Raw genomic sequence first — 26,656 nt, 5'->3', positions numbered from 1 at the left:
AGTCTAGCAACGCACTGCGTTTAGGTGTTTGGTGTTGTAGTCACTCTATTGAAGGCGAGATTGGATTCGCCTTGTTCCAGTACTTTTTTTAATAACTCCGACAGAGACGTGATGTAAACCCGAACAGCTGTGAGATATTTGTTTGGGGGGATTTATCTTACGGCACGTGGGGAGAAACTATTCATAGGCAAGGTTTATCGGAACAACGAAGAGGAACGAAAGGTATGGATAAATATCGCTGGATATTATTTACAGATTAACTGTTGTTATGCAATAACCAATCCAAAATAATTAGGTTCACAACCCCATTTTTGGCGGAAGCTGCAATTTACATTATATGTCAATTTCTAAAAAAAACAACAGGGACTTTATTTTTTCACTGTTTGGCTATTGACGCCCCATTTAATACCACGATCTCCGATGTAAATAAGTTATTATAATCCGGTTCCCTACTCCCTAGATACTAGAGTTAATTTAAATGAAGACATTTCCACTTCCCGTTTGTATAAGTTTTGTGAGTAGTCTATATACTGGGACCCAACCAGGGGCGTCCTTGTGCAACATATTCTTGATACAAGAACAATGTTCTCCGGTGATATTTTCACCCAAACACAATGAACAAGAAACGAGAACATTGTTCTCGGAACAAAATCTCATACCACCTCCAAAGTAGAGCATGAAGAACAAACAAGAACAAACATGGCGGCAAAGTAAAGGTTAAAGATTAGCCTTTCGCTGCAATTTGACTTTCTTGTTTGTGGCCGTGAAAGTGATTAAAATTACTGATCAAACGGTTAATTATGAATTTATATTATTCTAAGTATTAATAGGTCGTAAAATATTGTGAAGTTCGATTTTTGACAAATTTCCAATGATCTCTCTTCATATTAATGTAACGTTACCGTACTCGCTACGTGTTTAGAAATGCGAGAAACACTGGAACGAGTGTCACTTATGTATAAGGCATAACAATATTGACTGACCAGGTTGCATTTTAATAAGTGTTTGGGAATTCATGAGAACATGTTCTCGTGTGACCCTCATGTAGGAAAAAAGTTGTCGCCCAAAGACACCCCAGTAGTCGTGACGGAACAGTAGTCGTGATTCATTGTGTGTATATTCTACTGTGCGCCCAGATTTCTGATGTCTGACGAATACTTCATGATGGTGTTGTTTTGTTTATGTGGAAATAATGTGTTTCATGAGACGCAATCAATTAAATTTTCCCCAAATCGTGACAACTGTTCCTTCATGACTTCTGGTAGGATCCCAGTAACGATAAATCGCTTCATATCCGTTAACTTTTAACCCGGTATTAGCACTGTAAAAGGCGACTAAATTTAGTATATTATCTTTTCTCTTCTTTCTAACATTATTTTTCCTAACGTCTCCCTTAAAACCGCCTTACTTTTGGCTTTTTGTTGAGCGCTCGCCCCTGTGAGGTAGGCCGGGTTCTGTCCCCTGGCCGAGACACACCAAAGTCTATAAAAGTGGTAGTTTCCGCTCCTGCTTAGCGCTCAGTATACCGGGAGTGGAACGACTGGTTCGCGCGTTGACAGTATTATGTGACCGGATGGGAACTGTTGCTTGGTGTCTTCGGCAACATGCTTCAGTGATATAGCACTATAAAAATGGCAAGAGTTCCATTATACAAGAAGACACAACACAAACATACCGCAGTCTCTCAAAACACGCACCTCGCATTACACAAACGCTACAAACGCATGCATGGGATGCCGTCCTTACATGACCCTGGTTGTTAACAGGACGGTAATTTAATCAAACTAACAAAACACTTTGATTTTGTCCTGAACCATAATCGGACTTTTTTGAAAGTTTTGTATGTAAGGTACCATCGCACGGTATCTTATCCAGATAATTTGTGTGTTACACTCAGTCATCTCTAACTGTGGGTATCGGTACAAAGAACGCTCCTGTGATTTATGACTTTACAGAAGTGTCATGCTATGTATCGGTTATATTAATATCAATATGAATTATTTTTGATTCTACTTGTGTGCAGTCAATGCACCCATTGTGCCTTTTATTATATAATAATGCAGTGCATGGGAATGGGTGATTTTTTAACCCTTGTTGAGTTGTAGGCATAGCAGTTGGCACTGAATGTTATGTTGATGCTTTTCCAATGTCTGTTCAGAGCTGTCTTAGAACTTTTATCTCGTGGATTTTGTGTATTGTCTGATATCAAGTAAGTCTACCCGGTTTATATGATCTTCTGAACGGCTCATGCAATTGAGATGGCCAGAGTTATTATGCTTGAATACTTCAGCTGGAATGTGTCAGATTCTGGTAGCGACATCGGAAGACACGTTAACCACTACGCCGCCATGAGCCCATACAAGCCTCAGGCCCTATTCTGTACAACCCTAAAGAAAGTGTTCATTGTGACCCTTTTACATGTTTTTCGTAACATTGACCGAGATGTTTAAACTTTCGTCTGTGGTTTACGTTAGCGGATGCATATCTCGTTCTTGTAGGTGTCAAAGTGAGGTTCACAGACGTTAAAATCAACAGTTAGATAGCGAGGGTGTGTTATGTACACAAACGATGCATGCTTTGACAGCCTTGACGTCATTTTTGACATTCGACACAGAAGCTGGTACAGTGAAAAATTACAAGACTGCATTGTTTTACGATTCTCTGTACATCACGAACTGACACTTTTATCGACACAGTTATCATTTTGTTCTGTTCCATAATGTTTTATAGTATTGCGAATTCATACTGAATTACAGCCTCTGCACCTTACCGTTTCAGATATTCTTAAAAGCTTGCTGAATAACACTGATCAGCCCAGTAAACTCGCAACAAGTGTATCAAATACGCCAAATCAGATAAGTAATTAGTTTAAATGATAGAACTAGACCGCTGACTAAATCGACACCAATAAGCCAAGACCGATGGAAAGATCAATGAGATACCATCTGGTGATGCGGGGTTGGCCGTATGTTTGATATCAGTAATATATATAGGTAAGGTCAGCTCTGTTTATACAAACTACACTACTCCTCACTCCAAACGGTGTGTGTATTGATAATTATCGATCACGCATTCTACACTACGCATGCGCCAGTCGATTTCGCTCGCTACTTGCTGCTGAGCCTGAATTGGTGTTTGTTCAGCGCATGCCCAATCAAGGTTTACTATCCATGTGTACAATCGCATGCTTGTAGTCAATGTTTACTTGTGTTCTGTCGTGATTCAAGTCGGTTTGGTGAAGTGGTGATGGCGGCCGTCTGAGGTAAGGTTTGTGTAAATGGTAGTGCCATCTCCACGTGGAACACAAACAGGCGAGACCCACATCTATCGGGGTTTATTCCGTGTATATGGCACTCCCATTGGTGTGTGACCTGTTGTGTGTTTATAGCTGTCAATAGTCTTATCAATGATTAACTCTACACATTGGTTGTTATGTCACGATGAACACCAAAATACCAGTCTAAATATTGATAAGTTTCCATCATATTTACACTTCATCCGACACTCAAATACTATAACGATATGTATTAATACTGTTTCAACGAAGACCCACTAATGATTAGTAATTGCGTAAATCGGTAAGGTTTTAAAACTGATATTGACTTGAATGGTATTACTGATTCCGTTTGCCTATAACGTATGTAATTTTTAGTCTTGTATGTTATTATGGTATCTTTGGAAAGTTGCTTTACTATCACTTTCGTTGCTTATATTTGTTTTGATCGAACGGCGTTGTCTTTTTTTTTCGGGTTTGCCGTTTTCATCTTTCTTGAATTTTAAAATAGAGCAAGGTTCATTGAATGTTTTTTCAAATCACATTTTCTCGATTTGAGGTTTCTTTTCAGGAGCATCACTCATTCTTCTGATCGATCATTCAATAAATGAAATGTTGCTGGCATTGATATTACATGTATTGTAAATTGAAGCAAATACATTACTAGAGGGTATATATGTAAGGCATTTTTTCTATAAAGATCAACTGACATTTTCAAACGAGATAATCACGGAACTTTGTGTTTATTTCGGGTTCTGTGTTTATTTCGGGTTCTATGATGATAACTTTTCCTGTAATTATTTTGAACTCTTTCTGTTCCGCAATAAGCGGTTTTGAAACACAAGCATTAGAGGTCTGGTCCCAGGATCATGGTCCAAAACTGGCTTAGTTTAGACAAAGGCAATCAAAGATGACGTTATAAAATGTTACATAATTAATGCTTGGCTAAGTCTAAACTTAAGTCTAAGATTTTTTCATCATCCTGGAGTCAGGTAATGACATCAGTTGGTGGTAAGTTCAGGAAGTCGGATCTTCCACAATCAAAATGATTTTGTTCGCTCATATTTGTTTAGAGGAATTAAAAGACAAGCACAGTAAGCAAACATGCCATCATTGGTACCAACCTCGATATAAACAAGTACCGTGGGTTCTTTGAGTTGTCACAATTCTAGGAATTTAGACAGTGCAGTTATTGGAAGATGTTGATGTATCATGTGTTACTGATGTATCAACACACATGTATTTACCGAAACAAATACAAAGAGTCGTTTAGACAGATCTTAGTTTGATAAAGATGTTTTAAGAGCAATATGGTCCGATAATGTCGCTTCGAGAATGCTACAGATCGGATGAGGACAGCATTGTTTCAATATTTTATCCTGAGATATAATTTAATTATACAGTCAATATCCAATTTTCTATCGACACATGCTACCTTCATTTCAATAATGTGAAGTGTTGACGTCACTAACTGTTCTGGCCTTGACCGTTTTATGACCAATCCCATTTAATATTTTAGCATTTCCTCTACTCCCGCTGTGTTTTGTCCACCGATAAAACCTTGGTAAAGACAGTTGTTGGAAACTATAGGGTAAGAATTGCCAGAAGTAAGTCCTCTTCCGCCATAGGTACCGCAGATGTCTCATTTCTGGTTTATATGACCTCAGGTATGTGAGGTTTATTGATGCCTTCACCACGAAGTTATTAAAGTCAATATTTCTTTTAACAAAACGATAGCATTGTTGTAAAATATATGGACATCTGCAGATTTACCGTATAGTCGGTTGTTTTCCTAAGGTTGATATTTTATTGAATTTTTTGTCAATTTGTGAGCCATACAGTTTAATTTGCTAAACTTTAATTGTCCTATTTAACGTTAATACCCACGACATTAGCCGACTGAGTATTCAGGATAGATTGCGACTTTCTGCGCATATATTATGTTATAAACACACACGCTTTGTTTCTTCTTCTTGTTTGATAAATCGTGATAATGGTATACAAGTTTACAAAGTACCAGATTTACCGGATTATTCTATTGGTTAATGTGCCATTCTAACATCTGTCCAGAGATTCGTTCAATCTAGAACCAATCTTCTGGAACATCGGCAGCAGGAACACATGATTTCCCTTGGCTCTTTCTCAGATAAACTAATCGCCACTCTTTTGAGTATTTAGAATCTGGTTCCAACATCCCCGTGTTTTACCGGTTTAAATATTGATATCTGTTTTCCTAGTTTGTGTGCATTCGATAAAGCGTCCTTGACTTAATATACTATTTAAAAAGAACATACAAACGACATATAATAGTACTTTTCCGATACTACACGAAATTGCTGGCAAATCTCATTCATATGTCTGTATTTCATTGTTTATATAAGGGTAAGGTTTGTTTAGTAGTCCTGTCACAGTTCCTCTGTCGTACAATCATCATTTAATTTGTGATAGTGACCTTGACCTAGATATGTGTGGCGGGATGGACATTGTAGCAGATAATACTTACTCCTCTGGAACGTCTGGTCCGGGTTCTTGTATCTTCTGCTTCAGTGCAAACCTACATGTTGTGTAGAGTAGGTTTATGATTATATTTTGTTTTACTATTACGACATTCGTTTTTACTCCTATCCAGTAAAGGTTGAAATTAGGGGTTTATAGTGTACTGTTTGATCAAATTGGTGGTATGCTATACATAATAGATGCTCTATCCTATAATGTGCATTGGAAAAAATAAAACAAGCGTAATACTTTTGTTTGGTTGATGAAATCGTATATAATATCTATGAAAAATAGTTTGGCAATAAAATATATTTTTGTATTTATTTTATATTCTAAAATTATATTCACGGACGGTCTGACCTTTCATATTGAGCACCTGTCAAAAAGTTGTCTATGTCCATAATAATGTCTCTTAGCAACACGTTATGTAGCAATCTTCTAGACAAAAGACACATTTCTATAAACATCATTCTTCCTCCTGTTTTCCGCAATCAAGTTTAATTGAAACAAAATTTAGGATATTCTAGACTAAAGACACATTTCTGTAAAGATCATTTTTCCCTTCCTGCTGAATGTCCTTTGACTAGGTGTCCTAACATAACGAGACAACAACAGTGCACTTGTAAAATAAACTCCACATAAATCAGTTGGAATGATTCCTCTCTGACCTTTTAGGGCAGTTGTGAAATATCGACCAGCCTGCATGTAAAATGTGTTTTATGTTAGTTTCTGCCATAAACCAGCGCCCCTGTGTCTCTTGCTTGGCTTACCTTTCCTGTGGTGTTGTGGCTCACTACTCTTTACATGCCTATATACATGTATTTGTAGAAACTTTAACACCGTCGACTAATGGTGTAACACAAGTATACCCAGGTCTCCAATCTCAGCCCATTTCCGCACTTCTCCACGTTTTATAATGGGGTTACATTGGTGCCTTCTTTGGCGATGGCTGAATATTTTACACGCCATATTTTGGCTAGAACCACTAACTGTACAGCTCTACACAATTACAGGCTAAAACTGACATATGCTCTCTGCGACTCGGGTAAGAATCGACGGCCAAGTCTCCTGCCGTAGCGATTATCATTATGAAATTTCCAGTAAAAAGCATTTGGATGTCAGACAATGTCAAAATGAGAAAGCTATGTATCTGACAGCCAGTGACTGCGATGCCGACTTTTGCTGAGAGAGATCGATGTGAAAACATTTACTGCAGATGGACTTTTATTGCCCGGCAATTGTTTTCAACACAATATTGACAGAAGCCTGGCCATACAATAAGGCTTTGGTTCAAATAGCTATTGTATAGCATACGTCTTAATGGATCTTTTCTGCAATATCACACTTAACTATTTATTCTCTGGTACATTTTAATGGAGTTATGGTCCGGTACAACACATTCTTACATGTTGTTTCTCGTTCAGTCTTTAAACAAGTCCACAAACCCCCCTGACTCCTGCTGCTACAATTATAAAGGATGCTTCTTTTACACTCCTTTTTAAATAGTTTACTTGACATTCTATCAGTATCGAAGTACGCCTATCACTTTTTCGATAATACATGTTAAGTAATTGTTGTGCTGGTTGCATCTTTACCAAAAACATGTTGCTCAGCAGGATGAGCGTAAGAATTGTGTCTTCTGCTTCTATTGCATGATGTGAAAAGGCGTCATGGGATCTTTTCTGTTGTCCTGACTTCATAACGCCTCCCTCGACACCACCTCACGTTTGGCTTTGAGCTGAGCATTTGTTCCTGTGAAGAAAAGCTTTGGGTTGTCCCCAATTAGAGACATTATAAACGTGATAGTTTCTGCTCCTATGTAGCACTCAACATTAAAGGGAGTTAAATGACTGGTTTGCTCGTTGTCACTATAAGGTGATTAGAGGATAGATGCACTCTCTGATATCTTTGGTGACATGATTTAAGGAGATAGAACTATAGAGAGGAGACAAGGAGACACTAGCCGAACATACCACAGTCTCCCAAAACTAGCAGGTTAAACATGACTAACTAATCATTCTAGACTCGTTTTTAATCGCATACTGGTGTCAACAAATCGCCGTGTAGTTGTTTACTAATCTGATTATGTGTCAAAATATATCATATTCATGTAATAGTGAGTTCTTTTTCTCTGTAATTCAGCTCGACAATCAGTTAATTTGTTCGTCGTCACTGTTTTAATCACGTTGCGGAGGGGGTCTTGTACCGAGGGTCTGTTACGCTCTTCTCGCTGTTAGATCCACAATATTGATTCTCATTAATCCTCATTCTACTTTCCCCTTTGTGACATTTTGAGATATTTGTAAAGCGCATGCGTGGTTGACGATTGATGTTGCATTGGTGTGGCGCAGTGGTTTGTAGTAATTCTAATGACTTCGTTGCTATCCATTTTACAATTCAAATACGTCATTTGGGAATTCGTCTCGAACAAAGTTGTTACTAGGCAACCATATTATAAAGGATTCGATTTACCGAGACCTAACGATGCAAAATGCAAAGATGTGAAGTTTTATTATGAAACGTAATTGTGTCAACAGAATACTGTCTGACGTTCAAATTTCAGTCGATCAGATCTTGCCATTTCTTCTTCAGAATTAAAGCTTATGTGGCACTTTTTGTTCTGCGTGATCATTTTACCTTGCACAATTCGCTTCCAGATAGACCAGGGTCTCTACTTTCACTACATTTAGCTGACGCTGCAGCCTATTCCGTATTTAAATGTCGATGAGAACCTTAAGGGTGATTTTCTCCAGGCTTTTCTCTGATGATGTTTCAAATTCTAGTTAATAGTTCTCTATCGTATACTAACATTACAAGTTTATGAAGAATTTAACACTATCATATCCAATAGGTCTATAGGGTTTACTTTACTTAACTGATAGAAGGTATCTTTATGTTCTTTTTGTTATTTAGAATTACAATAATGTATCTTCTCGGCGAATCGAATTTTAATGCAATTATATTCGACTGTAATTTTGTAAGAGAAAATCACAAACTAGTAACGCTACTCTCACATCAATTTACTTACAATAACTTCTCACGAAAATATGGACTGCACAAGCGTCGTGCTGTATTTCGGAGAGTTTTCTATTATCTTCGATATTCTTCGGAAAAAACAGTTTCTTAACCTTGTATGTCTGTCTTTTTCATGCGCTCGCATGACGTTACGATTGTATTACCACCATATACAGGCATAGTAGAAGCTCGACATTCGTCCCTTTCAAGTTTATTATATGATGTGTTGGGTATGGGACCGCTTGGTCACATTGAGTATGGAACCATTGGGTCACATTGGGTATGGGACCGCTGGGTCACATTGGGTATGGGACCGCTGGGTCACATTGGGTATGGGACTGCCGGGTCACATTTGGTATGAGACCGCTGGGTCACATTGGGTATGAGACCGCCGGGTCACATTGGGAATGAGACCGCTGGGTCACATTGGGTATGGGACCGCTGAACGCCCAATGTAGACGTTAGCAAGATGATCTTGTAACTTAAATGTAAAAATGTAAAATGTCCGTTTGAGGCCCAGCAAAATAAACGACTATAACTGTCGCGTTGGTGAAATTTATTCGACCCTTTCTTCCTTTTTCCACGTTTTATGTTAAAGTTAAGTAGAACTGTGATTCGTTATTTACTTGACAAACTTCGTCACATCATCTTGGTCAGTTTTGAGGTTTAACGGTGTAAACTATAAATCTAGTAGTTTCAGTCGTCAACATTTATATCTTGTACAAGAAATCAGAATAGTGTTGTTGATCTTTTTCATTCCATTAATTTATCACATGTATACTTTTTGAGCATTAAATGAGTGCGAAGATAACATCGTTTTCTAATAAATCTATTACGCTACTATCAGGCACAAAAACCATCATTATGAATCCCTGCTTTCTAAATTGACTTTGTCTCTAATCGATGAATGTGTAAACCCAGCAAGACCGTGTGTTTTTATGAAATACTAAACTCGTATATGTAACTTTATAAGATTACAATATACAGGGCCGACTGTGTTTTAGACCGAAAGCATTAAAATTTTATGTTTCTAAAAGCTGTTGTAGCCTTCTGTTGGCTCAAGTGTGTGTGGAGGTTATGTCATAAGACTTAGCTGATGTCGCATTCCTCGCCATTTTAATTAAGTTACTGTGGCTCAAAGGGGATAGGCTTACCTTTTATGGTTGGACTAGCTGAAATGTTGCAACATAAACCCTCACGGTAATGAGGGTAATCTCTTTTGGTAGTTTCCTAGATTTTGTTGAAATCTTAGATATTTGTGCAGGGTATAGGGTATGTAACAGGATATTCCAATGCTACGCTGACCAGATTACTAACAACGGAGGATTACACAACTCCTTGATGGAAATATTTACCTTGGTGTAACAAGAAAATTATATATGTGATACAAACTTTTATATTCCGGCTTTACTTGCCTCCAATGTTTAACACCTTGACGAGTCCTGACTACTGGTGTTTAATACCATATATTTTTTATACCTTAATTTTGCACATTTTGTAAATTGACAAAGTTTGAATGAAATTGTTATTGTTTAGAATTACAATATTCGTGAAAAATGTTATCAGGCAAACTTGCATGATCTCATTGGCTATTTAAAAAGTCCCCTTTAGATACAGTGTAACATATATGTGGTTATATCTGTATTTATCAATTTGAAATGTTCGTTGTCTAGAAACTGTAGTTTTCGTGGAATCAAAAATAGTTCTCCTCCTGAAATACTTGAAAGTTCCAACCCACGAAATAAAGTACCATCGAACAAACATACCATTACACGTATCGCAAAGGAAAACTTGATACATAGAAGAACGTATATGACAAAGATTACTATTGAATTAAATCATTTAAGTAGATCTGAACCATTTGTGGTTGTCTGAAATTATTCGAAATGTATAAGTGAAGAGTTAGTATTATTTGTTTCAATAAAACACATTAGACTTTTGAACAGTTGTGATAGTAGAACAATAAAGACAATGACACAATCTGACAAGCTAATCACATCTAGGAATACAGATTTCACACTCAAAATCCGATTGAAAATTGAATACCCAGGTTTCATGCTTAGCCAAGCAAATATGACTTAACATTTTGTAACGTTATTTTCCATTGGCTGAGTGTAAACCTAAGACTGTTTCGTGATCTAGGGCCAGAATGTAAAAGCTACATAGCTGGATTACACTGTATTTAGTATAGCCATTCAGCCCGGGATTCCAACTAGAACCCAAATATTTTTTCATAGGAAAACTAGTTGTAAGAGATTATCCTTTTGTAGATATAGGTCCTTTAAGAGAAGACAGTAAATTGATTAATATACAGAAATGATTTAGTATTTATAGTTTTACGTATTTTCAAAATGACACAGCATCAGTAATTTCAGAATCAAAAAAATTCTTTGAATACGAGTTTCTTTCGAAAAGTTGATACAAAAGGGCTATCTTTTTATTTGAATACGAGTTTCTTTAAAATAGTTGATACAAAAGGGCTAGCATCATATAGACACATCAATCTTGACCTGCTGTCAGTGTTTTCTGCTAGAAAGAAAAGTGACGAAGAAAATATGTCTGTTGGAATAATGGAAATCGACATGGCGTTATCGAGAAGAGGAACATGCGATGCTTTGTCGATACCTGTAGATGTAGGAAGAGCTGGTGAGAAGCTTGATATCGCAGTGAGATGAGCTAGTATGATAATGCCAAGCTGTCACAACATATTTCTGTATATCCCTCTCCTACCGACATCCTATTTTACTCTCTCAGATAAAATACGCAGTTTATAGCTTATTTTATTGATTAAGCATGTTTCTGGGGCAAGCAGGAAATTATCCTTTATCTTTTCATGCAAAAGTAAATATGTCGGAATGTTTTATTCATATTGCATGTCATTTAAATTCTATTTAATACAAGGCTCCAGCTAGCGACACAGACGGATTTAAAACCAAATTTTAAATCGGGAGAAAGCCAGTGATCTTGGGCTCTTTAAATTACAACGTCGGAGTCAAAAATAAAGAAATGCTTCGCGGATACTCAACTTAGCAATTTGAACACTTTTTTTGTGGGGTTGAGATATGAAAACAGTTTTTTTTTTTTATTTTTCATTTTTTGTTGTTGGTGGGTACGAAATATTAACGTTTCTGTCCTGTCTTTTACATGATCATGACCATGTTATTTCAATAATAGTCATATGGAATCGTGCATTCCTAGATCCTCATCACGACTATAAATACCACAAAACGTATCTTGATTTACAGTATACTGATATATCAGTAACGTTTTTAAATGAAGCTACCGCAGCAGTGTTAGTGTTTAGCAATTCTCGGAAATATTTCCCTGTATGAATTATTTACACAGACAACTAATGCTATTACATACATTATCCTCGATACACCAGGGATTACTGGGGTGAAGACAGAACATGTGATCCTAGCCCCTATGGAGTATCGTGTCTGATTAGTTACAACGTAACTCTAATTAATATTTCTATAATGGACACGTTATTTATCTGTTTTGACCAGATAAAGCGTTTCTTACTTAGGACAGACGATCATGTCCGGTACTAGTCAAAGGTAGGACTGTTTCATCATCTGATTTCCACCAGTCTCACCTCTTCAATTCCTCTCTACACCAAGGAATCAATCCTTGTATTATTTGAAGCCGTCCTCATGCTTGCCTTTGTCGTTACTGTTTTGTTTCCCTGACATATCGGGAGAGACCTTACCTAAATGTTGTAGTTCGGTCCCTTTCAGTCAGTTTTATTAAAATATCAAATATATTTATATAATATTTTGTTGACATTGAAGGCACCGAATATCATAATGTTCTTATTTTATAAAAAAAACACAAGATTAATGTGTTTTTTTTCCATTTAAAACAAACGAATAGTGTTGATTTAAGTAAAGTTTATTACGTGAAACACTAACATGATAAAGAAATAATAAAAAAACCGTATTTAATACTGTAGATATCATTTGGGCATATAAGTATATATTATAAGACTCTTTCATATGTGGATATGAAGGATAGGGATATTCTACCCGAGGGTCACAAAATGTAGTAAAACCCGAGGCTTGCCGAGGGTTTTGCAACATTTTGTGATCCCGAGGGTAGAATATCCCTATCCTTCATATCCACTTATGAAAGAGTATTTTTCTTTCATACCACGACGTTTTACTGCAATTTTACAACTATAATATCCCGCCATTTTGAAATAAATTCGAAGAAATCCACGACTGGAAGTTAATTTCCATACATGAAAAATTACGTGATATTTTCAACACAAATTCCGTTGCTTGCATCTTTTATAGTAAAACCAGTCAATTTTGTGAAAAAAATGTTAAAATTTTACCGAGGAAATAGAGATTTTGTTGACGCCGTGACGTCACGAGGCTTTATTGCATGGGTAGCCATGCAATACAGCCTCAGGCGACATGAGTGTATTGCCCTAGACCAGCCAGTATTACACGTGTAGGTATGAAAGATATAGGTATATTAAGGTAGACTATCTGTCGTATGTTGGATATTCAATACATTGTATTACATAGTTTGGATTGAGTTTATAGCGTCATAGAATCACAAATGTTACACTTCCTGGATCGCTATGATAATTTTATTGGTTCCTTTAATTAATTAAATATGATAGATAAAAATAAGATATTGAGGTAGATAAGATATGTAGTAGAGATAATTCTTTTTACTGCCAACGAACACCGTGTATAATTTGATGAACAGCATCATTTATCAAGGTCCTAGAGTAAGATGACAAAAATATATTTATCATTGGAAAAAGTTCACCACCACTACAATTATCAGTGTAACACGGTAACTTCACTGAGCGATTTACTCCTCAATGTTACAGAACCTATATAAAACCTGATCAATTATCATCATTCTCTATTGTCTAGGAGCGTAAGATAATAACATATCTGTTGATCTCGATTGTGTGGCGATCTGATTTTGTTATCAACGCCATGTTTAAATAGTGTTGTGTGTTGATGGTAAATCAAGTTTAAAGGGAAACATTTAATTTGCAGAATAGGATTGACAAAGCAGATTTTGTCGCTTATAAACTTAAAATCCAGCTTTTTAAATTAACTTTAAAGTTTGCACATTTAAATAGCGGAGCTTAGCGTTGTAAAACATTATATACAATAGTATACCACAAACACAATAGTTTACCCCAATTAGTGTACAACAAACTCCAATATCATTATACCTCTCGTCATGATCAGGCTCGTCCCAACATTAACACAGATGCACTTAATTACACAGGTATATACAATCATATGTATACCAGTAATTATCAGGTACCTTTATCGTGACCAGGTAAGGACAGGTGAGAATAACTTAATTAACAATTTACCGTGGTCAGCGGAGACTGAATATATTGACCGGGTGATGAAGTAGGAACAAGATTGACCGCTGGATTCCTATATTGAGGATGGTTTGTGTACTTTTGCATGTGTTAATATAACTATACAGTTTAACTTCCCGTTACTCAGTTCGGTCTATATCATCGTAATTATATGGAGTAGTGGGATTTTACAGCGTCCGTCATAAACCATGGATAGTTCTGTATAATATGGTGATTATGGTTTTATCATTAAGTATTGGATGTGTGACCGTGAGGTGTGAATCAGTGTTAATATATCTAATACATTAATGTCTGGGATGTACGGATGATTCGGATTACGGGTGTTGGGTATATACCATGTCACATCTACCTATTTATAACAGTTATTGATAGAGACCGTGATAATGAGCAAGTGTCATCTATCGTCTAATGATGTACCTGCGACCGTCGATAAGAAAACATGCTAATTAATATGTGTTATATATACTACAATACATGTCACTACAAGGTTGTTCTATTACCTGTTTATTGCTCAACGATGGTCGACCTTCAATAATGGAAATATGCTAATGAGAATATATTGTCTATTTTCATTTAGTATGCTGCTATATTTAACTATTAATTATTTCAGCACTGTCGACAGCCAACACTGGAACTGTATGATCTGTTTACCTGTTTATTATTTCAGAACAGTCGACTGTCACTAATATAAATATGCTAATGAGAATTTATTGTGTGTATTACAGGTTACAAGTCTACCTGACGCTCGTGTATCATACTGTATGGAGACTTTGAGGCCAGTCATTCAGCTGTACAGGTAAGGTGTCTACCACTGCCCACTGTTTGGACACGCACGTGTATTCCACACGAATCAATACCACTCCAGGGGGGTATTTGTAAATCAATCTGGTGGCGAGGCCGATGCTAGCAGATTTCCCCATTATTACTCTACAAGTGATATGTGGCCCTGAATGTTTAATTACAGTGTCAGGTGTTAATGGGACCTGACAATGTATCATGTCCGGGTGGTCATGTAATGGTCAGTGGCTATACGATTGGGTACGTCTAAACACGACATGATAACATATCTACAATGTCATTGGTCCAGAGGACTAAGACCTGTCGTTATTCATTTAAGACCAATGTCTCATGAAGCGACATTTTATTATCCATCAAATAAAGCATGTCTGTTCAAATATTCACGCAGCTTTAACATCTCAAAAGTGCAAAGTGAAACAGCAACTGGTTTTGACTGTCATTTTATTTGCAATTTCCTTGTAAAATATTGACGCTGGCAAACTATTCTATTGTTGGTGTACATTTCAATGAATCACGGTATCATGGTGAATATGAGGAAGCTTTTAAATGTAAACAAATGATTTTAGGATGATTTTGTTGAACTGAACATAAACTAATTGACGAAATTGGGAGTTCATGAAGTGTAGTAACAAAACTCAATATAGATTTTTACTGTTATTAACAGATTATGGAATTCATTTCTGATGATATTTCTGTAAAATAAAATGTAAATATCCTATGAATTTAAGTTCTTTTATAAAATTGTTGCTGCTTTACGTATCTAAACAATAACACGTCTTCTGATAACGTAGTCGATATTTACACGTACTGTATCTAAACAATAACGTCTTCTGATAGTGTAGTCGATATTTACACGTACTGAATGTAGTCGATATTAACACGTACTGTATCTAAACAATAACACGTCTCCTGATAATGTAGTCGATATTTACACGTACTGTATCTAAACAATAACGTCTTCTGATAGTGTAGTCGATATTAACACGTACTGAATGTAGTCGATATTTACACGTACTGTATCTAAACAATAACGTCTTCTGATAGTGTAGTCGATATTTACACGTACTGTATCTAAACAATAACACGTCTTCTGATAATGTAGTCGATATTTACACGTACTGTATCTAAACAATAACACGTCTTCTGATAGTGTAGTCGATATTTACACGTACTAACGGCTATAAGTATATTGTAAATAATATTTTTACAAAGAAAACTTTAGTGAATGAAACAGGAAATATTATTTTCACTGATTATGATTTATAGGTTTAAGTTTCGTAACTGCGTGGTTTAGATTTTTTACGACAGATCAATGCATTGACAATTTCCTGTTTGAATATGACGCTGGCGAATTGAGTTGGTATTTTTAGTGAATCACAGTGCTGTTGGTAATACACGAAACAATATAAAAAAACGATTTTATGATATCTGAAGTATTTTATGATATCTGATCCATTTCATGATATCTGAACTATTTTATGATGAACTATTTTATGATATCTGGTCTATTTTATGATATGCATCTTTGATAGTGATTTGTAAGATATGAACATAAAATATGTAAATTCCTTTTGTGCAAATAATATGTTGAACTGATATTTATTGAACGGAATAGACAAATTACATATACATATACCAACGATTTAAAACGAAAATGCGCTTTTTATCTAGTGAATTATTTCTGATAATATCATCATAATCGTTTAGGATATACCAATTGTCATATCGACCAGCTCAAATAATATTATGTGAATTTCTATTATGGTAGATATCTCTCTATCACACACCGTGTCTGTCTGTCTATCACACGCCGTGTCTGTATACTAAAGGTATATTAATACGATGGCCGATAGCGGCCGCCACATAACAGTATCAAATAACAATTTTGTGTACATGTACATTTTTTTTTAAAAATGTGCATGTGCAGTACAACTACTTAATATTGCAAAATGTGTCAAAATCATGCAGAAAACAAGAATGTCGCTGGAAATGTAATGCGAGAGTTTTGACAAGAAACTGAAATACAAATGCGAGAACACGGACGCGTTTGTATTATGAGCAGAATGAGTGCAGATTTTGTTATCATCATCATCATCATCATCATCATCATTCATTCTTTATTCCTCAAAAGTTGAGAGTACAGGGAAATGAAAAAAGAGATATACATTGTAGATATATATGGAACAGACTTATTTACATTGAAAGTTCAGATCTAAGTTCAGTTAGCGATAAAACCGCGCGACTACATGCATATTACTATACATGCCAGTTAATACAGCTCATGTCACAGCATTGTGAAAGTATATTTCTGCTGACTTTTTGAGGAGATACATGTACACAAAATAGTTATTTTGATATGTGGCGGCCGCTATCGGCCATCGTATATAAAGGCTTTCTAGTGCTTGATGTTAAAGTTATATGTGCCGTATTTTTCATACTCACGAATCAAGATGAGTTTTTGATATATTATTTATTACCAAAAGTTACCAACATTTTGAGAATTACAGTATTTCCAATGCTTACGTTTTAATTTTACGAGTACATATAAGAGCTAAAAATGATTTTTGGCAGTACTGCCAAAAATTATTATATGTACATCTATAGTGAAGTGAAATGAGTACATACGGTCGGACCATTAAGCCAAATCGTGGTCTACAATTTCATTTAGCATTTGTATAATGTTATTAGTCATTGTAATGTTATTTCTGCAGGTATGTTTCCATATAAACATACATAAGGCATAAAAACCTACAATTTTACAGTACTTAAATTCTGTGTTGCAACTAACGTTTGTCAGACATCTAGAACCATTTGAATGATTTTCACGGTTTATTTCAAACCTTACGGTTTTCAATAGATTAATGAAGAAACAATAACATGTCAAAATTTTCGTCCAGTTACGGCACATATAACTTTAAAGCTTTAAGTTGTATAACAGCGACAGTAGTTTTATCTAATCACACGAACTAACCGTGAAATAAATCCACTTGTGATCAGCTTTACAGTTTAATCAGCAATGATTGAAGTCCTCTATTAAATAACTAAATCGTGTCAGACAAAACGATAATCTAATATTAAAGTTCACCCCATTTCTCTTGAGACGTTGGCCTCTCCTCGGTAAATTACATTTAGAAGTTATGGTGACTTCAGTACTCATTTGGTTTAGCGATTTGCAAGGCAACGTGATGGAAATCGACATTGGCTGGAGGGTTAATGTTTGTGTTCTATCAGAGGCTGGGATGTTACAGACTGTTATAGACAGCACGAAACTCGTCTTAACCTGCTACTCCCCTCCACAGATAGCACACACACGTATACTTTGTATATCTATAAAACATCTATAGGTAAGCTTTATGTATATGCTCACCCAGCCGCTGAAACAAGGCAGTGTTTCATCTCAGCGAACGAACGTGCATGCATGGATAGACGATCATATTTCAGGGGATGTTATGTACGTGACGAATACAGGGCTTTAGCAGATGTGTATGTATAATATTTTACTGTTTTATCGACTTTGGTTTTAAAGACTTAGTGAAGAACATTATGAATATTTTATTTCATTAAGAATACTAAGATGATATGTGTTGGTATTTAGTCATGGCTACATGTACGGATTTCTCCCCATCGTTTATATCACTATGAACACATATTTTATTATTCAGCTTCAGTTAATACGGATTGTTTTCAGATTATAGATAGAATTAAAACAACATAATCGAACATACTTGATATTTTTAGTGAATTGTTGGTGACTTAGGTATATAGTATGTAAACTATATATGAGAGATTTTTCTATATTTTCTAGAGTTTATGCACCTAAATTATATGCCATTTCAAAAGAAAAGTTATTCGAATATTTGATTTTGATTAACTTTAAAAGTTTAACCTGATTCACCTCTTGTTCTACTCAAATGATATGATTACATCATGTGTAGACTTTTTTTTTATTGATAATCACTTTTCCACATTATATATAGAGAATGCATGGTTAGTATCTTATAACACAAAAAGCTGCGATGTCAATATTTTATAGTCGGTATCGGTCAGTGTGCGCGGCAGTTGCAGGATAAAAGTAATTATGAAGGCTTACCATACATTTGTGTGAAATTACAACAACATGTTCGTTTAAGTTTGTTATTTCAGAGTATAACAATATAACAAGCTGGGGTTATAAGAAAGGTTTATGTGATATTTCTTAAGATTAAATGTGAATTTAACAATATTGTAGAATGGAGCGTTCAATATTTTTTTAATTTCTTATAATAGTTATTAAGAGAAGTATTTTCTCCGACTCAAAAGGGTTTTGCCAGAAAGACATTTCCTGGTAATATCCAATTTATGCGAGATCTTGTTCGCCCCAGTCCTATCCTCTGTATTACTAACTCCATCTAGACTCATTAACTCTATGCTGCTGTGAAGAAAATCGTGAAATCCTCAAAAGATCAGTTTAGTATTTATTTTTCATCGTCTAAAAACGAGCATGTTTGTGTGAAGTGCTTCAAAACACTTTTATATTTCTACATACTGATAATCTGGCTTGGTTGTGTTGATGAAATGTGCGTTTATCAAGATGTCTAAATACATTTTATGTATTTTCTTTTATTTTGTAAATTACATAATTTACCTGTGTCAGTTTCGATATCGCTAATTCTAATTTTTCGTGAACTTCTGAGGTAGATTTTTGCCTTTGTTAAAAGCCTTCTCACATATCAAGTATATTTAGACAGGATGTATTGTTGAAGAAATTTAGACTCGGCGAGTACATGTATTATATTATGATCTTCCTTCACGGATGTAAATTTTCCGATACGCGCTGATGTCTTTCCTGTGTATATTGCGGCAGTATTTCCCCACTAATACGTAACATCTAAATGAATGTTGTGGTATAAACGGAAATTGTATGTGTAAATTTATTATAATAAGCGAATGGTGAAATAGAAATACAGGAATGGGCTACATTCTTATAAATTCAGATGGAAGTCATTTGAACATAAGATATCTCTTACCCTCCAAATAACTGCACTATTTTTCTTTGTAATTGTGTTAGTATTTATCACCTAGATAGATCGATATGTGGTTGATTTTCATTAGCGTACTTAGTACCCCGATGTTGATGTTATCTACCGTGTATTCTCTATGATAACTCTCCTACATGTGTGTGCTCTCTCTCTACACATCTGCTACAGCGGAAGGAGCTAGCGCCATATGTTACACACCCAATACACATGTGTATGTGTACTTAAAAAATAAGATTAATCTGCGATATGTATATCGCGTACATACCTACAGTATGCGTGCGCGCGTGTACACGTGCATTACACTGATGTTAATTTCCACTGACTGCACGTGTTACCGTAGAGTAGTAAACGTAGCTGTTTATAACACTAATTGAAGATAATAACATCACATAATGAGATCAGGGCCAATCAACTACAGATGTGACCTGCCCCTAGCCGTAATTGGTATTTCGCTCCGACATAGCATATATTCTACAGGTACAGATTGATTCTGAAAACAAAATCGAATTTAATATTTCAGAGGAACAGGGGATTACTGTAAAATGAGTTATCTGAGGGGAAACAGGGTGAAGGTGGATGTTAATAGATGAGCGAATTATCTAGGTCCAGTTACGAACATTCCTTATTTAAGGAATTCCTAACTGAACAATTGAATATTTTAATGCTGCATTTATTTTCCAAGGTCACGTTTGATAAACATCTCCTGGAATGAATAAAAATAGCCAGTGGTATTTGTTGCAATTCCTAATTCATACAACTCATGGAAAAACCCCACTGCTTTATTGATTGATATCCTGTACAAATGAAAGTGGATTTTGTTCTTTTAAAATACTTTATGGTAATAAATGACTAAATGCTATCAATAGATGTAATGCTAACATTTATAGAAGAACAAATGACGTAACTACCCACTAATAGTATCGTATATAATTAGGGACATCTGTGTTGGGAGTTTTGATTAAACTGTAGTAAACGTTTCATTGACAAATCCATTCTCGGTTGATTCGGTCACTAGGTGATGATAATACCTTTTACCATCACCGCTGGGTTTTTACCAGCGAAGAACCTTATAGCGCAGTGGGTTCACAACACGTAATTCGGTTACATATTTACATGGTTCAATCCTGCCATAAGATTTATTCAGACTATAATCAGATTGATCAAATAATTTTGCAAATAAAATTAAAAAAGAAAACATGTTTAATTTTTCATTTAAAGACACGTACATGTCTATAAACAGATAATGATGTGAGGTTTTTCTATAACTGATAAGCTCAAAGTATAACTAGAAACACTGAAAATATGACGAGTGCTTATTTTAAGAACTTACTTGTATCTATTTAGGGGTAAAATCCTAGGTATAGTTACAGTGAGGGCTGCGGTAATTTTATCAGTTAACATTTCTTTAATTTTACCTAGTAATGATGTAACTTTGATCTGATCCGAGTCTACACAGGTTAAGTGTTCTTTACATATTGGATAGGCCTAGGAGTTCGAATTCTTTCCTATTCAATAGATATATATAATATATAAACGAATGAAATTATCAACTTTTTCGGCCTGTCTATCGAAAGGTACATCACATATTTACTTGATAAACATTTATTTCAGAATTTTATTGTTTTCGTCGTTTGATGTTCTAAGCGGTATTTATAACTTAAAAAGAAGATAATGGCTTTAGACCATTGCCACACACATAGCTATGTGTCGTTAAAATTTAACTGTTTCTAGCAAGTGACATCGGAACATAAATAAGTAATATTCGATTGCTCCATTTAACATTAAAACATGAATAATAACAATTCATTCTTTTCATTTCTTTTGTTTGTTTTATTTATGAAACAATAGAATGACATAAAATACCATTTATCTAAAGGTAGGCCAATGGAATTCTGTACTAATCAATATATTGTTTATTTAAATATCTCCGTAATTTAAAGCATACAAGGTCAGAGAAGGATAACGACTTTCTATCGTGAATTAATGCTCAGGGCCATAGTTACGCTGTAAATGTGAATGCATATTCCTATAAGGTTTGGATTGTCACGTGATTGATAGTATTTTTCGTTCTGACATACCGATTGGTCGTTAGCCGAAAACGACTATCTAAGTAACATATCTATATGTTTTATGCATTACTTATATGTGCATGCTTGTGCAAGGGTTTTATTTTCTGTTCCAGTAAATCCGAGCAGGCCTGATAGGAGAGGAGGGCCAACTTCTTATCCAGGTAAATAATGTTGATTCAAATTATGCTGTCAGAAAGGTAATTAAATATATGATTGAGTAATAGATAAATGAAACAATATCCAGATGTGGTTATATTAAATAAATATACATTGTATTATTCTATTGTTTTTCTGCAGGTAACACCGATCCTGATAGCAAGATTCCATTTAAGACACTTTGGCCCCTGTGCGTTCAACGTAAAGTAAGTCCGCTTTATGTAACCATATACATATGACCCTATATGTAGTCAATTGCAGGGCGTTGCATTCAAATTAGCGTACAATCGCAAGATGTTGTGTCATATGATAATCTAAATAAACTTAAATTACTAAGTTAACATTTTAACTTTTCACAGATGACAGATTTGGTTTGAATTCATACTAAACTGAAGGACGTTTTCGGTATTGGTCTCAAGACCAATCCTTAGGCGGCACAGACAGTCTTATTCTCGTCAGTACTCAGTTGACAGTCGGAAATTACAATGACATATAACAGTTAAAGTTTCCTCGTCCTTAAATGACGTATATAAAATAACATTAAAGAGTTGTTATCAGATCAAATTAAATAAGTATTTGACATCAAAACAGAAACAAAAGCACTGTAACGGTAATAAACAACAAACTGAATTTCTGGTCGGAGCTACAACCTGAGGCTTAGGGTGATCAGGTGGTGAAGTGGTTAAGCCACTCGCCTTTCACCTAGCCGGCCGGGGTTCGATCCCCGACACGGACGTGAAAAAGGTTAGGGGTCACCTACCCGATCACGTGGGTTTTCTCCGGGCACTCCGGTTTCCTCCCACACTAAGATCCTTCGCGCACTTACATCCGGGTCATCGAGAGTGATTTACATAAGTTGTATAACTTGTTTCGTAATCGATGTAAAATGAATAAAGTTCATATTTTTTTGAGGCTTTCCCCAGGAAATTCCATGATAACATCAGTAGGCTTGTTCATTTGTACGGTCACTCCTCTCGCCTAAATACACAGCACATCTGATTGGAGAACAATTCTGGGAGTTTCTAAGCGAACTGTAGGGTAGATCACGTACAGGTTTCCAGGGAAAAAAAATCCGAAACAGTATCATCAGCTTTATCTTCCGTCATAATATTCGAAATAGGCCTACAAACAGTGCAAACCTTTTTCTATACTAGAAAATGAAGGTTATGACTATATTATTATGAAGAATTTAGTCTTCGGTAGGTCGGATTTATATCAAGTTCGTAGACGGATACATCCATGACATACATTCAGCAGCGTGAACAACCGTTAAAACATCACTGTTGAAAATCAAATATCGCGGCTCGCTCCACTTCGGACAGCATCACTAGAGCGATGCTTAGTCGTACCGCCTCAGTTATCTTCATGTTTTTCGAAAGGGACATTATTGATATATGATCAAATATTCAAATTGAAAAAAATAAATAATTGAAACGTGTCATTGTAATATTTCAAAACAAACTGCAGCTATAGCGTTCAACAATCGGAATTATATCGTCAGTCATCCTGACCACCCAACTTAACAACCAACACCGTTTTAAATTTGACGACAAACATGTAAAAGAAGACTTTTTATGTATATAATTATTGAACAGTGTGTTGATTGCGTTAAAGGTGGTATGAATGCAATTGGCTTAAACCCAGTTTTTTATGACCTCTTGAACTCTGATTATGGACTAACTGTCAATGTTGATATTAGAAATTAGCATACATTAGACTTTATAGCAACATATTGGTACTGTGCAGTGGCAATCTAAATATAGAAATATAAAAGCATTAAATGGCTACTGATGCCAGTTATACATTTATACAAAAGTTGACTGAAAGGAAGAAAAAAAATATTTATTTTATTGGTATAAAATTAAGATTTTTTTTTTTAAATCACATTCAGAAATTATGTCTGATTTTATTTCGAGGGAATTTTTATTAGCCTTTGCATTACGATATTTTGATTATCGAACAATTCAATATCTTCGCGCCATGTTGAGATTTTCACCCACCGTATTACCATTGTATTTTATGGTTAAGCAGAATTGAAAAAAAAATGTCTTTGAATATTTTCAGGATGGGGATTCTATCAAAGCTAAAGCACACCGACAACTGCACTCTTCCCTCTCTGACCAAGTGTAAAGATGGTCATGAGTGGTTTTCTAGCTTTGAATTCTACCCAATTGCTGTTGGCGGTCGGAAAACAGTTTTTGAAGGAATGATGTACGTTCCAAACAATTACTGGAGCCAAACACATGCTATGATAAAGTGTACAAATTACGGACAAGGAACGGAGGAAGATGGCAAAGCGGAAGTGAGTGGTGCGATTAAAGCACAGGAATTTGCGGAAGGATTTTCGAAAAAGTTTCCACAGTTTTCTATCCGATTTCAACGCCCTCTGGCGGCCGTGATGGATACCGTCTCGGTGTTTAACGGTATTTTCCGCTTTCTGAAGGGTTACGATAAAGTACTGACAGAAGGCGAATGTGTGTTGATGGAAGAGAAACTTGATGGTGATTTTGTATCATTTATTTACAAAAATGGTGGTATTACGTCTAATTGTGAGGCGATCCTACAGGCGTTCTGCCACTACACTTACCACGCTAGTAACGAGGAATTGGTGGTATCTGGACTACAGGGCGTCAAGAACGGCAACTCTTACACCCTGTCGACACCATGCGTCCACTCGCGGTCGCGACAGTACGGGAACACCGACGCTGGTGAGGGAGGGATATCTACATTCTTCTCCCACCACCAGTGTAACGCCTACTGTAGCGAGCTGCCGAAATTTTCTCCCACTGACCTATCCGCGTCATCCAGTCTTTCATGTGAAAAGCCGTACTCATTTACGGACACATTTCCTGTCCAGTATCCAAGCGAACGATCCGGATGTGACAGTCCGGAATTTTCCTATAACGAGCGCAGTCTTTTAGTAACGGCGGAAATACATCCTCCAGCGTATGAGGGAATTGATTCCATGGCTCCACCTCCGTATGATTTCCAAAGCAAATCTTGTCATGGAAAGTCAAACAATGCTGGACTTTTGAACCATTTTTCCTCGCCTGATGTCAGAACGTATTGATAACTAACATAGCGGGTCCAGTTAATTTGTGCGCAAACTTACAGCATAACAAAGCTTGGCTAAAACAAATGAGAACAAATTGATGTCCATATCAGTTCTTGTTCATTCGAATGTGTTCAAACATCGAAATTGCTTGGCTTACAGTCTACCGCCTCAAGTTTTGGTATAATGGCATCGTTGATTGTCAGCAATGCCTTCGATGGCAGTGGAAGAAAGTATGTCCGTTTTGATTCCATTGCCAGTCAAATGGATTTAGTAATGCATTCACACAGGTACAAAAGTGTTAAAGCAAAATGGAAAGCATTAATAATGTCTGCCAAAACATGGACTTGCAACAATGTATCAGCTTATGTAAAATTTACATTATGGCCCTTCAGACGTTTTACCACTGGCTGTCAATGTAGTTTTCAAACTGACGTGTACTATGTATTTATAAAGGTAAACGGATTAACCATAGCCAGACAAACATTATTATGTTCATATTATTTGTTCTCTGTATCATAAGATTCTTGATCCGCAGAATTTGTAACAGAAAGGACCAAACATTTTCACAATTCTTCATATCAATTTCATCAACTGATGTTTTCTTGTACATATCGTAAATGAATCCTAAATTATTTCTGACTGTCACATACAGTTGGGATTTATATGTATGAATTGATACACGTGCATGTATCTGTTGATAGAGTTGGGATTACCTGACTGATGGCTCACCTGGCTGTGATTATAAAGGGAAATCAAAGGTGACCCCTACCTGTAGTATACTATGTATTGTTAGTGATATATCACATTTACCTACTTTTGTTTATCTATATTTATTATTCCCTATTTAATGTGATAAGAATTCTACAAATTATATATAGAATTTTTCTTTTATTCTACAATTAGATCAATATTTCTATGTGATATAAATTATATGGAATGTCAGATGTATTCATTTATATTATTAATATCGTTCTTACTTTAAATATTAAAACAGAAGGTTTTTACAATCAAAATTAAACTGGAGAAATGAAATAATAAAAGAAATCTTATTTTAGGGTAAGCGATTCGTCTGTAATATTCCTTTTGAAAAAAACCCGAACAATGGACATTTTATTTAATGGTTGGTATGCTGAAAATCAAAGACTATTTAATTTTATGATTTGTCTGCTGAAAAGTTTTTCATATACATGTTATTGATTCTAATGTATTAATAAAAGACCTTTGCTGATAAAACACGCGTCTTTATTATTTCATACCTACGATCGACCAGTCGGAACGGCAATAGAACCATGGATTCCTGAATAGTAAGTGCTCTCTCCTGCATAAAGATCCATTTCTATTAAGAATGGGATGCGAAGAGTTAAATAAAACTAACCATGAAGCACAGAACATGCCTAGCCTCCCACATAC

The 26,656-nt window shown here is 35.7% G+C and overlaps 1 protein-coding gene across 8 annotated transcripts; it reads left to right on the top strand.

Annotated features, from left to right (window-relative positions):
• LOC138316309 (uncharacterized) lies at positions 1-26,479 on the top strand. Of its 8 annotated transcripts, none has more exons than XM_069257960.1 (5): positions 1-222; positions 14,876-14,946; positions 22,149-22,196; positions 22,333-22,397; positions 24,256-26,479. In XM_069257960.1, exon 5 carries the CDS (start codon positions 24,257-24,259, stop codon positions 25,259-25,261), a length of 1,005 nt encoding a protein of 334 aa, XP_069114061.1. In that variant the 5' UTR covers positions 1-222; positions 14,876-14,946; positions 22,149-22,196; positions 22,333-22,397; position 24,256; the 3' UTR covers positions 25,262-26,479. The 8 variants fall into 8 exon arrangements, with proteins under 8 accessions (XP_069114061.1, XP_069114064.1, XP_069114066.1 ...); XM_069257963.1 differs by lacking the exon at positions 1-222 and adding an exon at positions 3,197-3,262; XM_069257965.1 differs by lacking the exon at positions 1-222 and adding an exon at positions 12,242-12,345.
• Positions 26,480-26,656: the final 177 nt, after the last annotated feature.

This window comes from Argopecten irradians, chromosome 2 (assembly GCF_041381155.1).
Source record: "Argopecten irradians isolate NY chromosome 2, Ai_NY, whole genome shotgun sequence".
Lineage (NCBI taxonomy): Eukaryota > Metazoa > Mollusca > Bivalvia > Pectinida > Pectinidae > Argopecten > Argopecten irradians.
Note: the sequence above shows the minus strand (reverse complement) of the source record. Positions and strands in the feature narration are given on the sequence as shown.